Below are 14,860 nucleotides of genomic sequence, written 5' to 3'. Positions count from 1 at the left end.
TGCTTGTGTGGGGGCGCTCTGAACCCAGAGATCAGAGTTGTGCAAGAACTTCAGAATCCATAGGGCTTATTACCTTTGCTGCTGCAATAATTTGTTACCGCCCATGAATTGGTGTTCCAGTTCTCTAGTTTTCAGTCAGATGTTTCCAGACGTTGCCTGAATAGAAGCAGCTTTCATCATCGCTTGTTTTCAGAGTACAGCCTAGTGGTTAAGAGCATGGACTGGAGCCAGCACACGTCTGAATTCTAGCTGTGCTACTTACTAGCTTTGTGGCCCAGATAGAGGAAGTTTTGTAGCTGCTTTATGTCTCAGTTTTCCTCATCTCTAAAGCAGAGATGATCATGGCACATACTTCGTAGGCATGTTGCGAAGTTTTAGTGAAGTAAAAGCGTAAGCTCTTCGAACAAGCCCGGCATACAGTAAGTGCCGTTATTGTGATTTTTCTTTTCAGAAAGTTGCAGTGTGTTGGTAGTGATGGACTAGTTTCTCCTTCAGCTCTTTCCTATTCTAGTAGCTGTTATTTATTACATGCCAGGCAAGCTAATGGTGGTGACTAGAAAGTTCCCATCCAGTAATGTGATAGCATTTCAGAGACACTGCTGCTTCCCTCTGCACTGGGGCCACTGAGATAACAGTGGCTGCCATTTCAGTGAGTGCCATTTGCCAGCACTGTACCGAGCACTTCACAGGTATTATCTCCTTTGACACCCACAGCCACTGACGGCTGTGGTACTGTCCTTGCTCTACAGACACGGAGACAGGCTTGAGGGGTTCCGTAACGTTTTCAGGGTTGTACTGCTAGGGCCAGGGCCGGGCATCAGGAGGGACGCGTCGTAGTAGCTCAGGATTGTGACTGTGTAGAGCACTTGTTATATGCCAGGCACTGTTCCATGTGCTTGTACATCCATGAATCCTCCTCACCCTCACAGCAGCGCTGTGAGGCTTGAGGGAACCCATGGCCGGTAGAGGTGGTAGGGAGTTCTTCCATTCCTGACACTCAGGAGCCAGAGTCCTCTGACACACAGAGCTTATTTAGAGGCAGAGAGTACAACTGCCTGAGGTGTGCTCATGCCAGGGGCAGTTGGAGCCCAAGTGTGTGACTCTCCCTCTCCTGACACCGTAAGCTCATCTTTTCAGTCTCTGTGTTCTACCAGATGAGTGTATTCTGGAGATGCAGAGCTTTTGTAAAGTCCTTCCACAGAGGGATTGGCCTGCACCCTGTCTGTACTGTAGTCTTTCCCTGTTAGCTTGCAACTATAGGAGAGTTCACTCCTTTGTGGGATACTTGAACTTGTTATTTGGCAATATCTTCATTTTCCATTATCTGCATTGCCCCATCACCCTTGCCATGACTGGTGACACGGTCCCTTTTATTTACCCTTATTCATTTCTGGATTCCCCTTATTCAGTGTCTAACAGGTATCACTGAATGAATGTTGCATGAAGAATTTGTGGAATGAGGAATGAGTAGAGAGAGACAGGAAACCATTCTGTTAGAGCAGTAACTCTTTCCCTCTTTCAGTATATATCAATAGCTCATGTCAGCAGCAACTCTTCTGTGTGGCTTATAGCTTTCTATTCCAAGGAAGGGTCTTTTTCTCTGTTTATTGATTGATTGATTCAGTGTTAATTGAGCTCTCACTAAGAGTTGGGCCCACTTGAGGCCTCTTGTGCCAGGCCCTGGCTTAAGTGCTGGGAAGGGAGGAGTGAACAAATAGGTACTTTCCCTGCCCTCATGGAGTTTACAGTCTGCTTGGGCAAGATAGACATTAAACCAGAAATCCCTGCTAGAATGTAGGCTTCATGAGGGTAGGGATCTTTGTTTCTTAGGCTCACTGCTGTATCCCCAGCACCTGGCACAGTATCTAGCATCTAGTATACACTTAGTAAATAGTTTTTGAATGAATAATTAAATAAATGAATTACACAGAAAAATAGAGCAATATAAATCATAATAAGCGCTCTGAAGGAAAATGATGATCTTTGCCCTAAGTTCTAACTTGAACGCTAAAGCAGGGTTAATGTCTTCATAACTAATCTTACTTGCTTATGAAAGTCAAATGAGATAATTTATTTAGACTGGTGTTAAACTATTAAGTGCTAGCAAGTGTACATTTTTGTTTCATTTCCTACCTCATGTGATGTAGCTATGTAGATATTGAATTTAATAGGTATCAGGGGTCGATCCCCAACTGCTCCGTGCTTCTCTCATAACAGTAAGTCTGGGCTTTCAAAGGTTTGTTCTCATCGCTTAACATTAGTGCTGTGCTCATTGTAGGGACCACTAAATATGGAGGAGCGCATAACGTCTTTGTATGCCCAGGCTTTTCAGGGATTCTGAGGTGGTACAAGAGTGCCACCTGCTGTTGACTTGCTGAAGAGAAACACAATAACTAGTACATAATTCGGGGTCTGTGCATATTTATTCAACCTGTACGTTGGTTGCAGGTAATATTTGAACCGTACTTTCACGTATATTATACAACTTGAGCCTCACAAAAATCCTGGGAGGTAGGTTTTCTTAGTCCCATTTTATGGGTAAGTAAATTGTATTCTATTACTCCCCCCCTCTTTGGGGATGATAATGCTTCTCTTCTCTCCCCATTATTGAATCCTGGACTTTTTAACAGATTTGATTTCCGACATGGTCTTTGAGTAGTGTGTACTCAGAACTCCAAAAACAGGTGCCTGGTGGTTCCAGGAATTAAGGATGTATAATATTGGTAATAATATGCATAATTAGTAATAATAATTTGTAAGTGTATGTTTGAGGGCAGGGCATTGCCCTAAAAGGATTATATTTTTCATGTAATCCTTTTAGCAACCTTTTCAGGAGGTAGTATTATGGTTATTTTATCCACGAGGAATTTGAGGCTCCCGAAGCATCTTGCCTAAGGTCATACAGCTAGTTAATAAATGGTAGTGCTGGCAGTTTTGATTTCAAGGTTATGCTCTACATCTCTTCACTGTACTGTCCCATACCCGCTCTATGTGTAGACCTATATAGATCAATTTTTGAGTAGCAGCTTCTTATCATTGTGTGTTTTTTTAATCATCAGGTTATGAAAATACAGAACTATTTTGTGGGGTGTGGTCATTTAAATGATTTTCATATTTAGGAAATTTGGGAGCCTCTTATGGGACTCTGCCGATCCTATAGCTAAGGGAGGCATGGAAAGGTAGACCTTCCTCCTGAGGGGATGACATCCTGCCTGTGATTTCACTCTTCGTGCTGAGTTTCTATGCTTCACTTCTCCACTGCTGCAAAAGTACAAGGGCTGAGGCAGTGAAATTGGAATGTGTGCAAGGGTGACCCTGGGATAAGGTCGTCATCCACTGACAAGACAAAAGGACATTCATTAATCTGTAGTAATCTTGAGTATGGGGTTCACATTTATTTGAGCCTCCCATTTTCTGGGTCTCCTCTTTACTTAAAGAATATGGCATAATAGAATGCTTCACGTGCTAGAGATTTCTAATAAGTTCCGTAAATTCTAAACATGTGGGATTGGGGAAGAAGAAGAAGCAAAATGTATACGATTCAACAGATTTGAAACAGGTAGGGAGTCCCTTCCCAAGCTTTGAGCACGTTGGCACGTTTGATTTGCTTTCATACTTCATCATCTGTAGGCCATTTGATTTTGGACCATCATTAAAAAGAGGCCTGTCCTTATACTCCTTTTCTTAAAAGCAATCTAATTGAGTGGCATGAGCTCTTTTCCCAAGAGATGGTTCACTAGCATAACATTTTGTGAGGTTCAGGACTGCTAACTATGGTGTCTGAGGAATATCACATTTGTGAATGACTGTGACATGAAGAACCTGCCTGGTGGTCGTGGAGATAGAAAGGAAGGAAAAAAGTAGAGCTCTACGTTATGAGGCAGATTAAAATTTCAATATGGAACATTTGTGATAGAGATCCATGCATTATTGTGATCTCCGTTAGGGTTTAAGCTGGTTACAATGGCTACATGCATTTTGTATGTATGGAAAAAGGAAATTTCTCAGTGAAGCTGACTCGCCACGTGTCTCTCTCAAAACTTGTTTGCAGCATCAGTGCCAGCAGTGGTTCCCAAGGGCTGTCTCAGCCGTCCACCCAGACGACCCAGTACCTGAGAGCCGACACACCCAACAATGCAACTCCTGTCACCAGTAAGAGTTAACTGAGTTCTAAAGATGGTTTACTGAGATGGTCTATGTTCTGTCTTTCCTTGGTCCTGTGTGGTTAGTTACTTGTGGGACGCGTGCCATGCTGCGTACATAGTATCTAACATGTACAGAATTAGGCTTTAACTTTTGCTTTCTAGAGCATTGAATGAAACATTCCAAAATTGGAGTATTAACATTTTAGGTTTAATTGCTAGAATTAGTTTTGGAGAGGTTTCTGTAGACTGTATTAAGAGGGCTGCTGAATCGTTTCTACACAGATTCAGAAGGAGGATTTTCAGGTAGTTACATAGAATAAGCCACTGATCTCTATGAAGGCAGAGACTTGGATTTTAATGAATTATTTGATGGTCTCATGGGCTGTGGTTAGGGCTTTACATTGTTTTCTGATCATGATGGGAAACTAGCTGCCGTTAGAGTTGAGAATGGGGTCTGATTTCCTTTTTTTGAACAGGATTTTCATGAACGTTTTTGTACTGTAACATGTAGATGTTTGGGGGAAAATAATCATTCTTAGAGTATAATTTAGACATAATGAGGACTCAGTCACCATACAAATAAGAAACTACACAATCATCAGGATAGACAGTGGACCACAAGTCAGGGCTCAACTCAGTGCTGCCATTGATTAATGAGGTTCTTGTAGGCAATTAACTATTATCTCCCCTGGGCTGACATTTATTCTCTAGTAAACTAAAATTAAAGAGTATCTGTTCTTCACCCAGTGCCCTCTTGTGGTCTTTCAGTACTGTTTCTCATTAAGAAGTACCAGGATTCTTTGGAGAAACGGATGATTCCAGGACTGGGTCGGGAATGTGTAAGATAAACCTGGGACATTTGCTGAGCCAAAAATCCAGGAAGCTACTAAAGACAAGAGCTCCCCAAACTGGGACCATTGAGCATCAGAAAGAATAATGACTGCAGTGGATTGATGTAAATGTGAAATGTAAAAATGTGTAAATATCCACAAGTTCGTAATGATACTTTTTAGAAAAATCGGTCATTATCGGAGTTAACTAAGGCACCAATAATGCCTTACTCTGACAACTGGCTATCTGAACTATTTCACAGTAACCAGATAGTGCTGGTTTATGAAGGAAAATGTTTTTTTTTTACAGAAGAATCCCAGCTAATAAATGTGGAAGGAGTGGCAGAATTAGAAAATCATACTTGAATCCCCTAATAAAATATTTGATTCAGGAAAAGATCGTCAGTGTTTTAAACTATACGAACAAAGGGAGGTAGGGAACTTTACCATTTGAGGGATCAGAGTGTCACCGCCTGAATCCACTACTGAAACTTAGCGTCATTAAAAGTAGGACAGCTAAGTATTTTGTGCTCCCAGATGGAATATTCTTGTCTCCCCTCCCCCTCCAAGAGTTAACCTGGATCTAATCAAAGCTGTAAAACTGACTTGCAGTTTACAAGAAATACAGGGATAGAGAAACAAGTTAGATGACACTAGAAGAGGCAGATGCTGGACATTCTCCAGGATAATTGACGCAGTTTCTTTAATAAGATGTGGCAAGAAAAACGAAAGGGAAGGAGGGGGCACTCTAGCTTAAAAGAAATCTGAGAGGAATCATAACAGCAGTTAACATCTCCACCAAGGAAAGAAAGACGTATGTTCCTCAGGAAATATAATGATAGATGTGAGAGTAGTCCAAACTATTTATAAGAAACACATCATTGCTTTTAATGTCTAGCTGTCAAGATTTGCTCATTAGAGTCAGTTCTTGATTGTGGATATAACCTTAAAGAGGTAGGTAGTAAAAGCAAAATGCATTTTAAAAAGGTCAGTGGAAATACATTTATTTGTGGACAAATTTTTTTATTTACTGCCAATAAGAAGTTTATTTCTTTTGTAGACATTACCTTAAGGAGATAGATACTTCATTTCTTATGTATGATAAAAACAAATAGTGCTTTTAAGAAAACCCAATGGAAATACATTTGTCTATAAATAAGAAAGGAGCGGAAAAAATACTTGAAGACAAAATAGCCAAGAGTTTTCCAAAATAACAAAACACAACAGTCCACAGATGGAGGAAACTCAGAGAACTCCAGGAAGGATTAAACGCTCATAAATGCACTCATAAATGCTCACATATGCACACACACCTAGACATATCATGGTCAAAGTGCTGATTAGTGGAATCAGGTTTTGTCAGCCTAATCCATCCATTATAAAGGTTTCCAAAGCCTTCCATGTAGTTCTTCTAGCAGCCACTGATGACCATTGTCCAAGTCCACCCATTCTTTAGGGATTTTTCTTCCCCAAAATACTATTCCAGTGGGGATACCATTCCAATTTCTGCTTGCTAACACTAACTTTTATTCTGACTTTTTTTTGTGTGCAATGAGAATTTTAATTTATGGCCAGAAATTTTGTTTTGCTCTCATCATATTAAGAATGAATGGGGGCCTCCCTGGTGGCGCAGTGGTTGAGAGTCCGCCTGCCGATGCAGGGGATACGGGTTCGTGCCCCCGTCTGGGAGGATCCCATATGCCGCGGAGTGGCTGGGCCCGTGAGCCATGGCCGCTGAGCCTGTGCATCCGGAGCCTGTGCTCCGCGACGGGAGAGGCCACAACAGTGAGAGGCCCGCGTACCGAAAAAAAAAAAAAAAAAAAAAAAAAAAAAAAAAAAGAATGAATGGGAATTAAGGGAACCGAAAAACAAATATGAATCTCACAGTGGTATGACTAGGCTGTATGGATGCCAGAATGATTAAATCAATTATATATTTTTTTTTAGAAGAGATATTTTTACAAACACCTCTTCATTCGAAAAGGTTTTTTTTGTGAGGAGACTATATTAGAAAATCTTTGGAGAGAAAAGCAGTCCATATGAGGGATTAAATTAAATTCCATGAATCAAAGCTTGTTTCATTTGGCTGAAAAGCAATTGAAGTGGTGGTAATATAATATTATTTTTAGTGTTTCTTGTTTTAATTCTGCATTTTAAGATTTTGGGATAGGTGGGAAAGTGTTTCTTTAAAATTTAGTATGGCCTTTATAAGTAATTCTCCCTGTTCGTGTGTGTGCCTTTTTCCATTTATGATTCTTGCATTCATTCATTCCTGTGACTTGAGTCCTGAGGTTCTAACTGAACTAGTTGACCCTGATGCCATAATAAGGGTATTTATATTTCTTGGTTTGGCTTTGTTGGCTCCTCAGGTTATCCTACCTTGCGGATAGAGAAGAATGACCTGAGAAGTGTCACTCTTTTGGAGGCCAAAGCTAAGGTGAAGGATATCGCAATATCCAGGGAGAGGATAACTCTAAAAGATGTACTCCAAGAAGGTATCTATTATCTCAAAATCAGGTTTTCAAGGAAGATTTAATGTTAGTAGTATAAAAGTTTTTTTGTTTCAGAATTTAAGAATTTCATCTCATTTTGAGTTTAAGGATAGAAAGCAGTGCACAATTTGTTTCCTCTATAACACTGATTTTTATTTTCCCTTTCTTTAGATTTTTCAATTTGCCTTAATATGGACAGCTTTGGTGCAATTGTTGATTTTCAAGTATATTAAGGCATGATTATTAGTGTTTGTCACCTTTAAAGTATATTTTCTGTTTAGTTCTTGTCTGAAGATGATCACTACCTAGCAGGCCTCTTTGAAACATTCTAAGTAATTCTCTCTGTGATGGAAAGTGTATGGGTTCTAGCAGAAGGCGCATGCATGGGGATTGGAGTTATGCCCAACTTCCAATCCCAGTCCCACAATTTATTACCTATGTGACCTTGGAGAAATCATTTCCTGTTTTCCATGTCCAGTTTCCTCTTCTCTAAATTTGGACTCCGTTGTCTACTGTTAGACAGTTACGAAGATTAGATGAACTGATGTTCATTAAATGAACTAACACATGGTAGGTGTTTGAGAGATAGTACCCTGCCCTTCCCCTCTTGCTGGTCCTTGCTTGCTTTTTTGAGTTTCAGGGTATTGACTGGGGAGCATGCTGAAAGAAGAAGACAGATGAATAATAAACTACTTTATTGAGCTCTTCCAGTGTTCAATAGATAATTACTTTTCCCCCCTTCCATAACTCAGTTTGGAATGTTTTGGACGCATGTGAGTCATCCTGGATTCATCTGTTTGGTTGAGATGCTTGTACGTCAGTCACAGCCAAGGGAGGGGCTTGCACTGTCTCCAGTGGCAAATAGTAATTAATGGGAGCAGATGTTTTTGGTGTTTTTGAATGTGTGAGGAGAGTCCATTTTTCTCCTTTGTCGTTGCTCTGAGGCTAAGCCTAGAAACTCGTAAATGTCTCTACGGATACCCCGTTACTGAGCTCCAGTGCTCCTGTCTATATCATTAGTTTATTTAGGATATTTCAGAATGAATTCTCATATGTAGTTTAAATTTGGTATTTCAAAAGGCAAGTTAAGATATTTTGTAGTTAAAAAGAGCCTTTAACAGTCGTTAAAAAACAAAGATTTGAGTCTTCTTATGCTAGGGCTGGAGTAATGTTGATCCCATTTTCCCTTGTTATGTTTAAGTTGTATTGTGACAGAAAGTTTTGTACTTACAATTTTATGAATGTCATCATATGATCTCAATAATTATTATTTTTCCTTTTAGGTACTTTTGGGCGTATTTTCCATGGGATTTTAGTAGATGAAAAAGATCCAAATAAGGAAAAACAAGCATTTGTAAAAACAGTTAAAGGTAGGATTTTATTTCCCATCCTGTTTTCCATACTGCTTTTCTGTCTAAGGTGGCTTATGACAGCGAAATTGTTTCAGATTTTCAGTGTGTGCCAGACCTTAATCATTAATCAGTCTGTGTTAATTTAGCTCATACAGTCTAACCTTTTAGGAGATTTATGTTGTTTTCATTAAGGTATAGAAAATAGAAACTAATAAATTAAGACATTATATATTTATCAGATATTACTCAGGCTTCTAATTAAACTGCATCCACTTGACTTCATTTTTGCTATATCTAATATTATGTTTTTCCTAGGTTAAAATTCTTTGGTTTTTCCTTCTTAAAAAACATTGATAGTAGTTTTCCCTCCATCTCAGCACCCGCCCCCACCCTCAATACTGAGGACTTATAAAGAAAAAAAATGACCCCCAGACCCACTGAACCTTATGTGAATAGCTGCTATTTGCCTTTCTCTCACTCCCTGTCCTCCCTTTTTTTTGCTGTTATAGATAATTTGCAGAAAATCTCTCTCTCTCTCTCTCTCTCTCTCTCTCTCTCTCTCTCTCTCTGTGTGTGTGTGTGTGTGTGTGTGTGTGTGTGTGTTATTTCTTGGTAGAGTTTTGCAGGTATAGCTGTAGTTGGAATTGCTGCCCCACAAGGTGTTTACATTTAAAATATTGATAGTTGTTGCCAGATTGTTTTCTAAAAGGTAGTGATAGTTTATATTTTCATGAACAGAATACCTATTTTCACATATTCTCCTTTTGGAGAAATGTGATGCTTAATTTTTCACTTACTGATTTCACTTACTGATTTATATAAAATTTTCACTTAGAGATTCCCTATCAACATATACTAGAATATGTTTTTATATGGCTTATTGCCTAATACTGGTAAATTAGCAAGACCTTTTATAATATTAGAATTTTAATGATTTATAATTGATTTGTATATTTAAGCTTTGTAAACGCTTAAATAATTCTTAGGTAAGTCTATTTGCTCATTTTAAGAGAGAAAATGTAATTTAAAGAGTGCTTAACGTCTGACAGTATCTGATGTAAGTTGAAATAACTAGTTATTAATTTTGGAAAAACAAATTTAGCATTCCAAATGCAGAAATTAAGGGCAAAATTAAATTCAGTTTTATGAGTAGGAGGTAACAATTTTGTGAAGTTCACAAAGTTAATTTATAAGAACTTATGTTTCTAAATTTAGTTAAAGGAATTCTTAGGAGTATGAAGGGTTTGTGTTTATTGTTTCTAAAAAGTTGGGTTGTACTAATCTAACGAAAAAACTTCGTTAATTTCTTTTAATTTAGCAAAATTGCTTGTTTAAGGATGCTACAAACACACACTTCCTTCTTTCTAAACAGATGGTGTAACTTACTGTTAAGTGAGTAAGTTAACAGTTAATAAAATGAATTTATTCATTCACTTCTCCTAACCCCAAAACACTTCTAAAGATTGAATTTTAGGTTTGGTCCCACTAGGTTTTCTGACTAGTTTTGAAGGATACTTTACATATTACTCTTGGTAAATGTAAAATTTGAGCCCTAAGTTTAATAATGTCTGCCTTTTGTTACAGTTTCTCCATTTTTTAAAGGGAACATTCCCCCTTAATTCTAATATTTCTTCTGTGGTTTGTAAATATTCTATGGATAATTTAGAACTGGGATATTATTAATTTGTTCTGAAGGAATGTTGAATTAACAAAAGAGGTTTCTGTATAGAATTGGGTTGATTTAGGATTGGAAGTGGGGGGGAAAGGAAATAATAGTGATAAGAAAACACAATGCAGATACTGGGACTGTTTCACAAGATAAGATTTCTCTTTCCGTGTACCTTTGAATTGTAGTCACTTGCTTGTTTCTGTGTCTTACCACTGTAATTATAATGTTCTCTCTGAGCTAGATGGAAACAAGAGAAAGCATAGTGAGTCCTTAGCCAAGATATGGTCATGATTTGAGTGGGAAACACAGGGGACGTGTACTGACCACGGTATTTGCTTTAAACTTGTTAGATCACTCCACATGATTGAGTGTCTCTGAGATTTATTCTTTTGGAATGTTATTTTTATTTTTTAATTGAAGCTACGTAGAGTTCACAGAGTTCTTTCACAAATATGTATGCTTTGTTACATGCTATACAATTAGAAGTACAGCTAAAAATGCAAAAATAATTTTTTAAAAGATCAGTTACTTTACCTTTATTTATTTATTTATTTATTTTTATATTTATTTAATTTATTTATTTGGTTGCACCAGGTCTTAGATGCAGCAGGTGGGCTCCTTAGTTGCGGCTCACCTGCTCCTTAGTTGCAGCTCGCCAACTCCTCAGTTGCGGCATGCGAACTCTAAGTTACGGCATGTGAACTCTTAGTTGTGGCATGCATGTGGGATCTAGTTCCCTGACGGGGATCGAACCTGGGCCCCGTGCATTGGGAGCATGGAGTCTTAACCACTGCACCACCAGGGAAGTCCCTACCTTTGCCTTTAGGCATAAGCAGGAAATTGGAGTTTGGCTTCTTAAAAGTTATCATTTTTCGCAGAGACTTAATGGATATTCCAATATAAATTTCCAGAGATTGAAATTAGGAATCTGAATTTCACACAGTGAATGTTGTGAAATTGAATTCCATGAAATAAATTAATTAATTTGAAGTTATTTGTATTAAGTTTTTGTTTTCTTTTATAGCTTCTAATTTTTTACAAATTAGAAATAAGTAGGGTTTTTTAAAAATCATTTTGTTCTTGTAACTTTAGAATGTAAATTATTGTATAGTATTCTTTTCAAATATATACGTCTTAAAGATAGACCTTTCAGTATTTAAAGTTATAAGACTAGGACCAGACTGGGTAAGGAATCCAGGAAAATGATTTTTTCTTACTAAATGTATAAAATTATTTTTTCTCCAAAGTTTCCTTAGCTCATTATCCAGCTCAAGTGTCCCTTGCTTAATAGAACATGCTTATCAAAGTTAAAAACTTAAAAAATTATGCAAAAAATGACACATCCTGAAATTACCTTTCATTTTACTTGGATCTCTGTACCAGTTGACAAGAAGGTAAACTCTTACCAAATTGGTACAGACCTCCAACTATTACTAGTTTTCAGTTCTAAAAAGATCCTTTCAGCCCCCAAATAGTTCTGGCCATAATTTTATTAACACTTATTTAGATTACAGAAAGAGTAAAAAGGCATATTCTGCCATTTACTAAATGTTCCTAAATTTTAAGCAGTTTTTAAACAACTAGAGTTTATTTCAGCAGACATTGAGGTAAAGTGCTTTTTCAAAGAAGTAGCAAGTATTCCAAGTCTGTGGCTTTTTGTCTACCCATTTTGTATTCCTACAAAAGTTTTAACTAAGTGAAGCTGTCTGGAAAGGGAACACTAATATCACGTAATGAGAGAGGGAGTGATTCCACGGGTTAGTCTTGGAAGTAAATGAAATTTACTGTTTCTCAGCTTTGACAGCTCCACTTTTAAGGAATGAGTGTATAATCATGGTGCCTGAGTTTAGTGGTCTGGACTTTACTGTTGGTTTAGCATTTTATTAGGTAGGGCTGGGAGGTGGATCTTGGCTTTGCCCATCTTTCTATCTTCTTCTCCCTCTTACTGCATTGATCAGAAGATCTATAAATTATTATTACTATTTTTTAAATTGTTGACATACAAATCTATTATTGGCTTCTTTGAAAGTATTTTTAAGGGTATACTGTTAATTTTGTTTTTGATATTTAAAAAACATTTAAAAAAATTAAAACTCATTTTCAATTTTATAATGAAAATATACTATTCACTTAATGGAAATGTTCTTTTCAGACAGGGGAGAAAATCCTCTATACTTATTAAAATAGTGGTCCCTATAAGAGGAGGCATCCTTGTAGATTTGTGCAGATATTTAATGGCTTCAAATTCTTTTGAAGGTGCAGGCTAAAGATATTGGTAAATTGCATTATCATGTTTTATTTCAAAAACATTGAACTAAAAGCCAATTTTAGTTCTGTTTGTTACCTGGACCAAAAACCATGAGTTCAGAAGCTAAAAATAAAATGGAATAATCATGCTAATTTGGGCTATTATATGAAAATTTAAATCTTTTTCTACTAATATAATAGTACTTTTTATTTGTTTAACCACATAGAGGTAAGAAGAAGAAAACAATAAAATGCACCACAATCTCCAGTCAGAACTCCTGTGGTCATTTTTTTCTAATTTTATGTTTGTAAGGTTAGAAAGTTTAAACAGGACAGAAAGGTGCAAAATGTAAATTCTCGTATCTCTAAAAATAACCACCATAAACAATTTCTTATGATTCCCTCTGTGAGTAAGAAGAAAAACACAGCCAAATATATCTAATTTTCCAAATAAATTCGATTTTGAAATATAACTGATTGCACAAACACAGTTTTTCATCTTGCTTTTAAAATTTAATATGTCTTGCAGATTTTCCTCTGTCAGTACATGTAAATCTGACTTTTTTTTCTTAAGGTAGCTACATATTATTCTTACGTGCTAATTTAACTAGTTCTCTGTGATGGGCACTTTGGTCTTCGGTTGTTTTGAGTTTTTTTGCTGTTATAATTGAACAGTATTCTTGTTATGTTATATATAGATGAGCTTTTGTGAGTAGACTCTTAGCAGCGGGATTGATGATGGTAAAAGGTATTAAAAATTTTGTTAGATGTTGTTTCCCCCACCTACCCAAGATACTGTGGATGAGCCTGTTTCCTCACACTCTTGCCCAAACTGACAGGTAGCTGACTTTTTTGTCTCTTCCAATCTGATGAGGAAAATGGCATCTCCTCGTTTAATTTGCATTTCTTTACTGAGGAATGAGGCAGAAAGTCATTTTTTTAATTTTGCTGGTCATTTGTGTTGTTTTTTTAGTAAACTATATGTTTATATCCTTTGCCTCTTTTTCAGTTTTTTTTCTTATCGTATGAGTTCTTTAAAGAAGGGGGGGAAAGACGAAATCAGCCCTTTATATGCCTTATGTGTTACAGATATTTTTCCAGTCTGTTATTACTTTGTCTACTTTGTTTCTGGAACCTTACTAATTTCTGATTTTTACGTAGTCAAACTTATCCTTAATGGCATCTGTAGATGTTGACTTTGTCAGTGAGACTGTACCTACTACAATAGAATTTTAGGCTAGACCTATTTAGATTTGCCTGTAACTTTTAATGAAATTTACCATACAGTCTGAGATAGTTACTTACTAATACCAGAAAATATTGATGTCATATGTATAATATTATCATACTATATATGACAGTGTCCTTTTCTTTATGTAGATCAAGCTTCTGAAATTCAGGTGACAATGATGCTCACTGAAAGTTGTAAGCTACGAGGTCTTCATCACAGGTGAGAGGAGAAACCACCCAGCATTTAAGTGTTGAGCATGGTAGCATTGTATGCTACAGTTTTAAGAATGTTGTAATGTGCTGTTAATAGAAAGCATTTCTGGAATAGCATAATTTATTTTTTCCTGAATGTAAAAGCGAAATGCATGCTCATTGCACAAAATTTAAAAACACAGTAAAATATAAAGAAGAGTATGTAAGCCCACATCTGGATAATTATAGCTGAGCTTTCAGGAAGGAGTTTATATTTATGTGCATCTTTCCCTTTAAAAAGTAGGATAATGACATACATATGCTAAAAAATATTTGTTATGAAATGTTGAACATGTAGAGCACCGAAGAAAAGAATAATAAACACCAGTAAGCCCACCTCCTGAATTCATTGGTGGTTAACATTTGCCATTTTTGCTGTGCATGTTTATGTATCTATCATCTATTTAGGTAGATATAGATAGATATTTGCAAGTGTGGAAATATTTTAAACTAAATTGGATATCTCAGCACTTTCAAGGCATTTCCAGCATGCATTTTCCAAAAAGTTGAGGACATTTTTCTATATAATCACAATACCATTATCTTTAACAAGGTTAACACACTTCTTGATATGGCAAAACAATGTATCTAACTTTTCATGTAAGTAACTATAAATTCACATCCACATTTAAAAAGACTGCAT

At 36.9% G+C, this 14,860-nt stretch overlaps 1 protein-coding gene across 1 annotated transcript in view; it reads left to right on the top strand.

The window, feature by feature from the left end:
* The window catches only part of RYK (receptor like tyrosine kinase), a 90,233-nt gene that overhangs the window by 51,847 nt on the left and 23,526 nt on the right, over positions 1-14,860 (top strand). The window contains exons 7-10 of the mRNA XM_082624175.1: positions 4,052-4,152; positions 7,345-7,470; positions 8,751-8,837; positions 14,116-14,185. Coding sequence (XP_082480301.1) covers positions 4,052-4,152; positions 7,345-7,470; positions 8,751-8,837; positions 14,116-14,185 — 384 coding nt within the window. The remainder of the gene's footprint in view (positions 1-4,051; positions 4,153-7,344; positions 7,471-8,750; positions 8,838-14,115; positions 14,186-14,860) is intronic.

Source organism: Mesoplodon mirus (genome assembly GCF_964341445.2).
Source record: "Mesoplodon mirus genome assembly, chromosome: 6".
Taxonomy (NCBI): Eukaryota; Metazoa; Chordata; class Mammalia; order Artiodactyla; family Ziphiidae; genus Mesoplodon; species Mesoplodon mirus.
The sequence above is the reverse complement of the archived record's forward strand: the minus strand, read 5'-3'. Positions and strand labels throughout refer to the sequence as shown.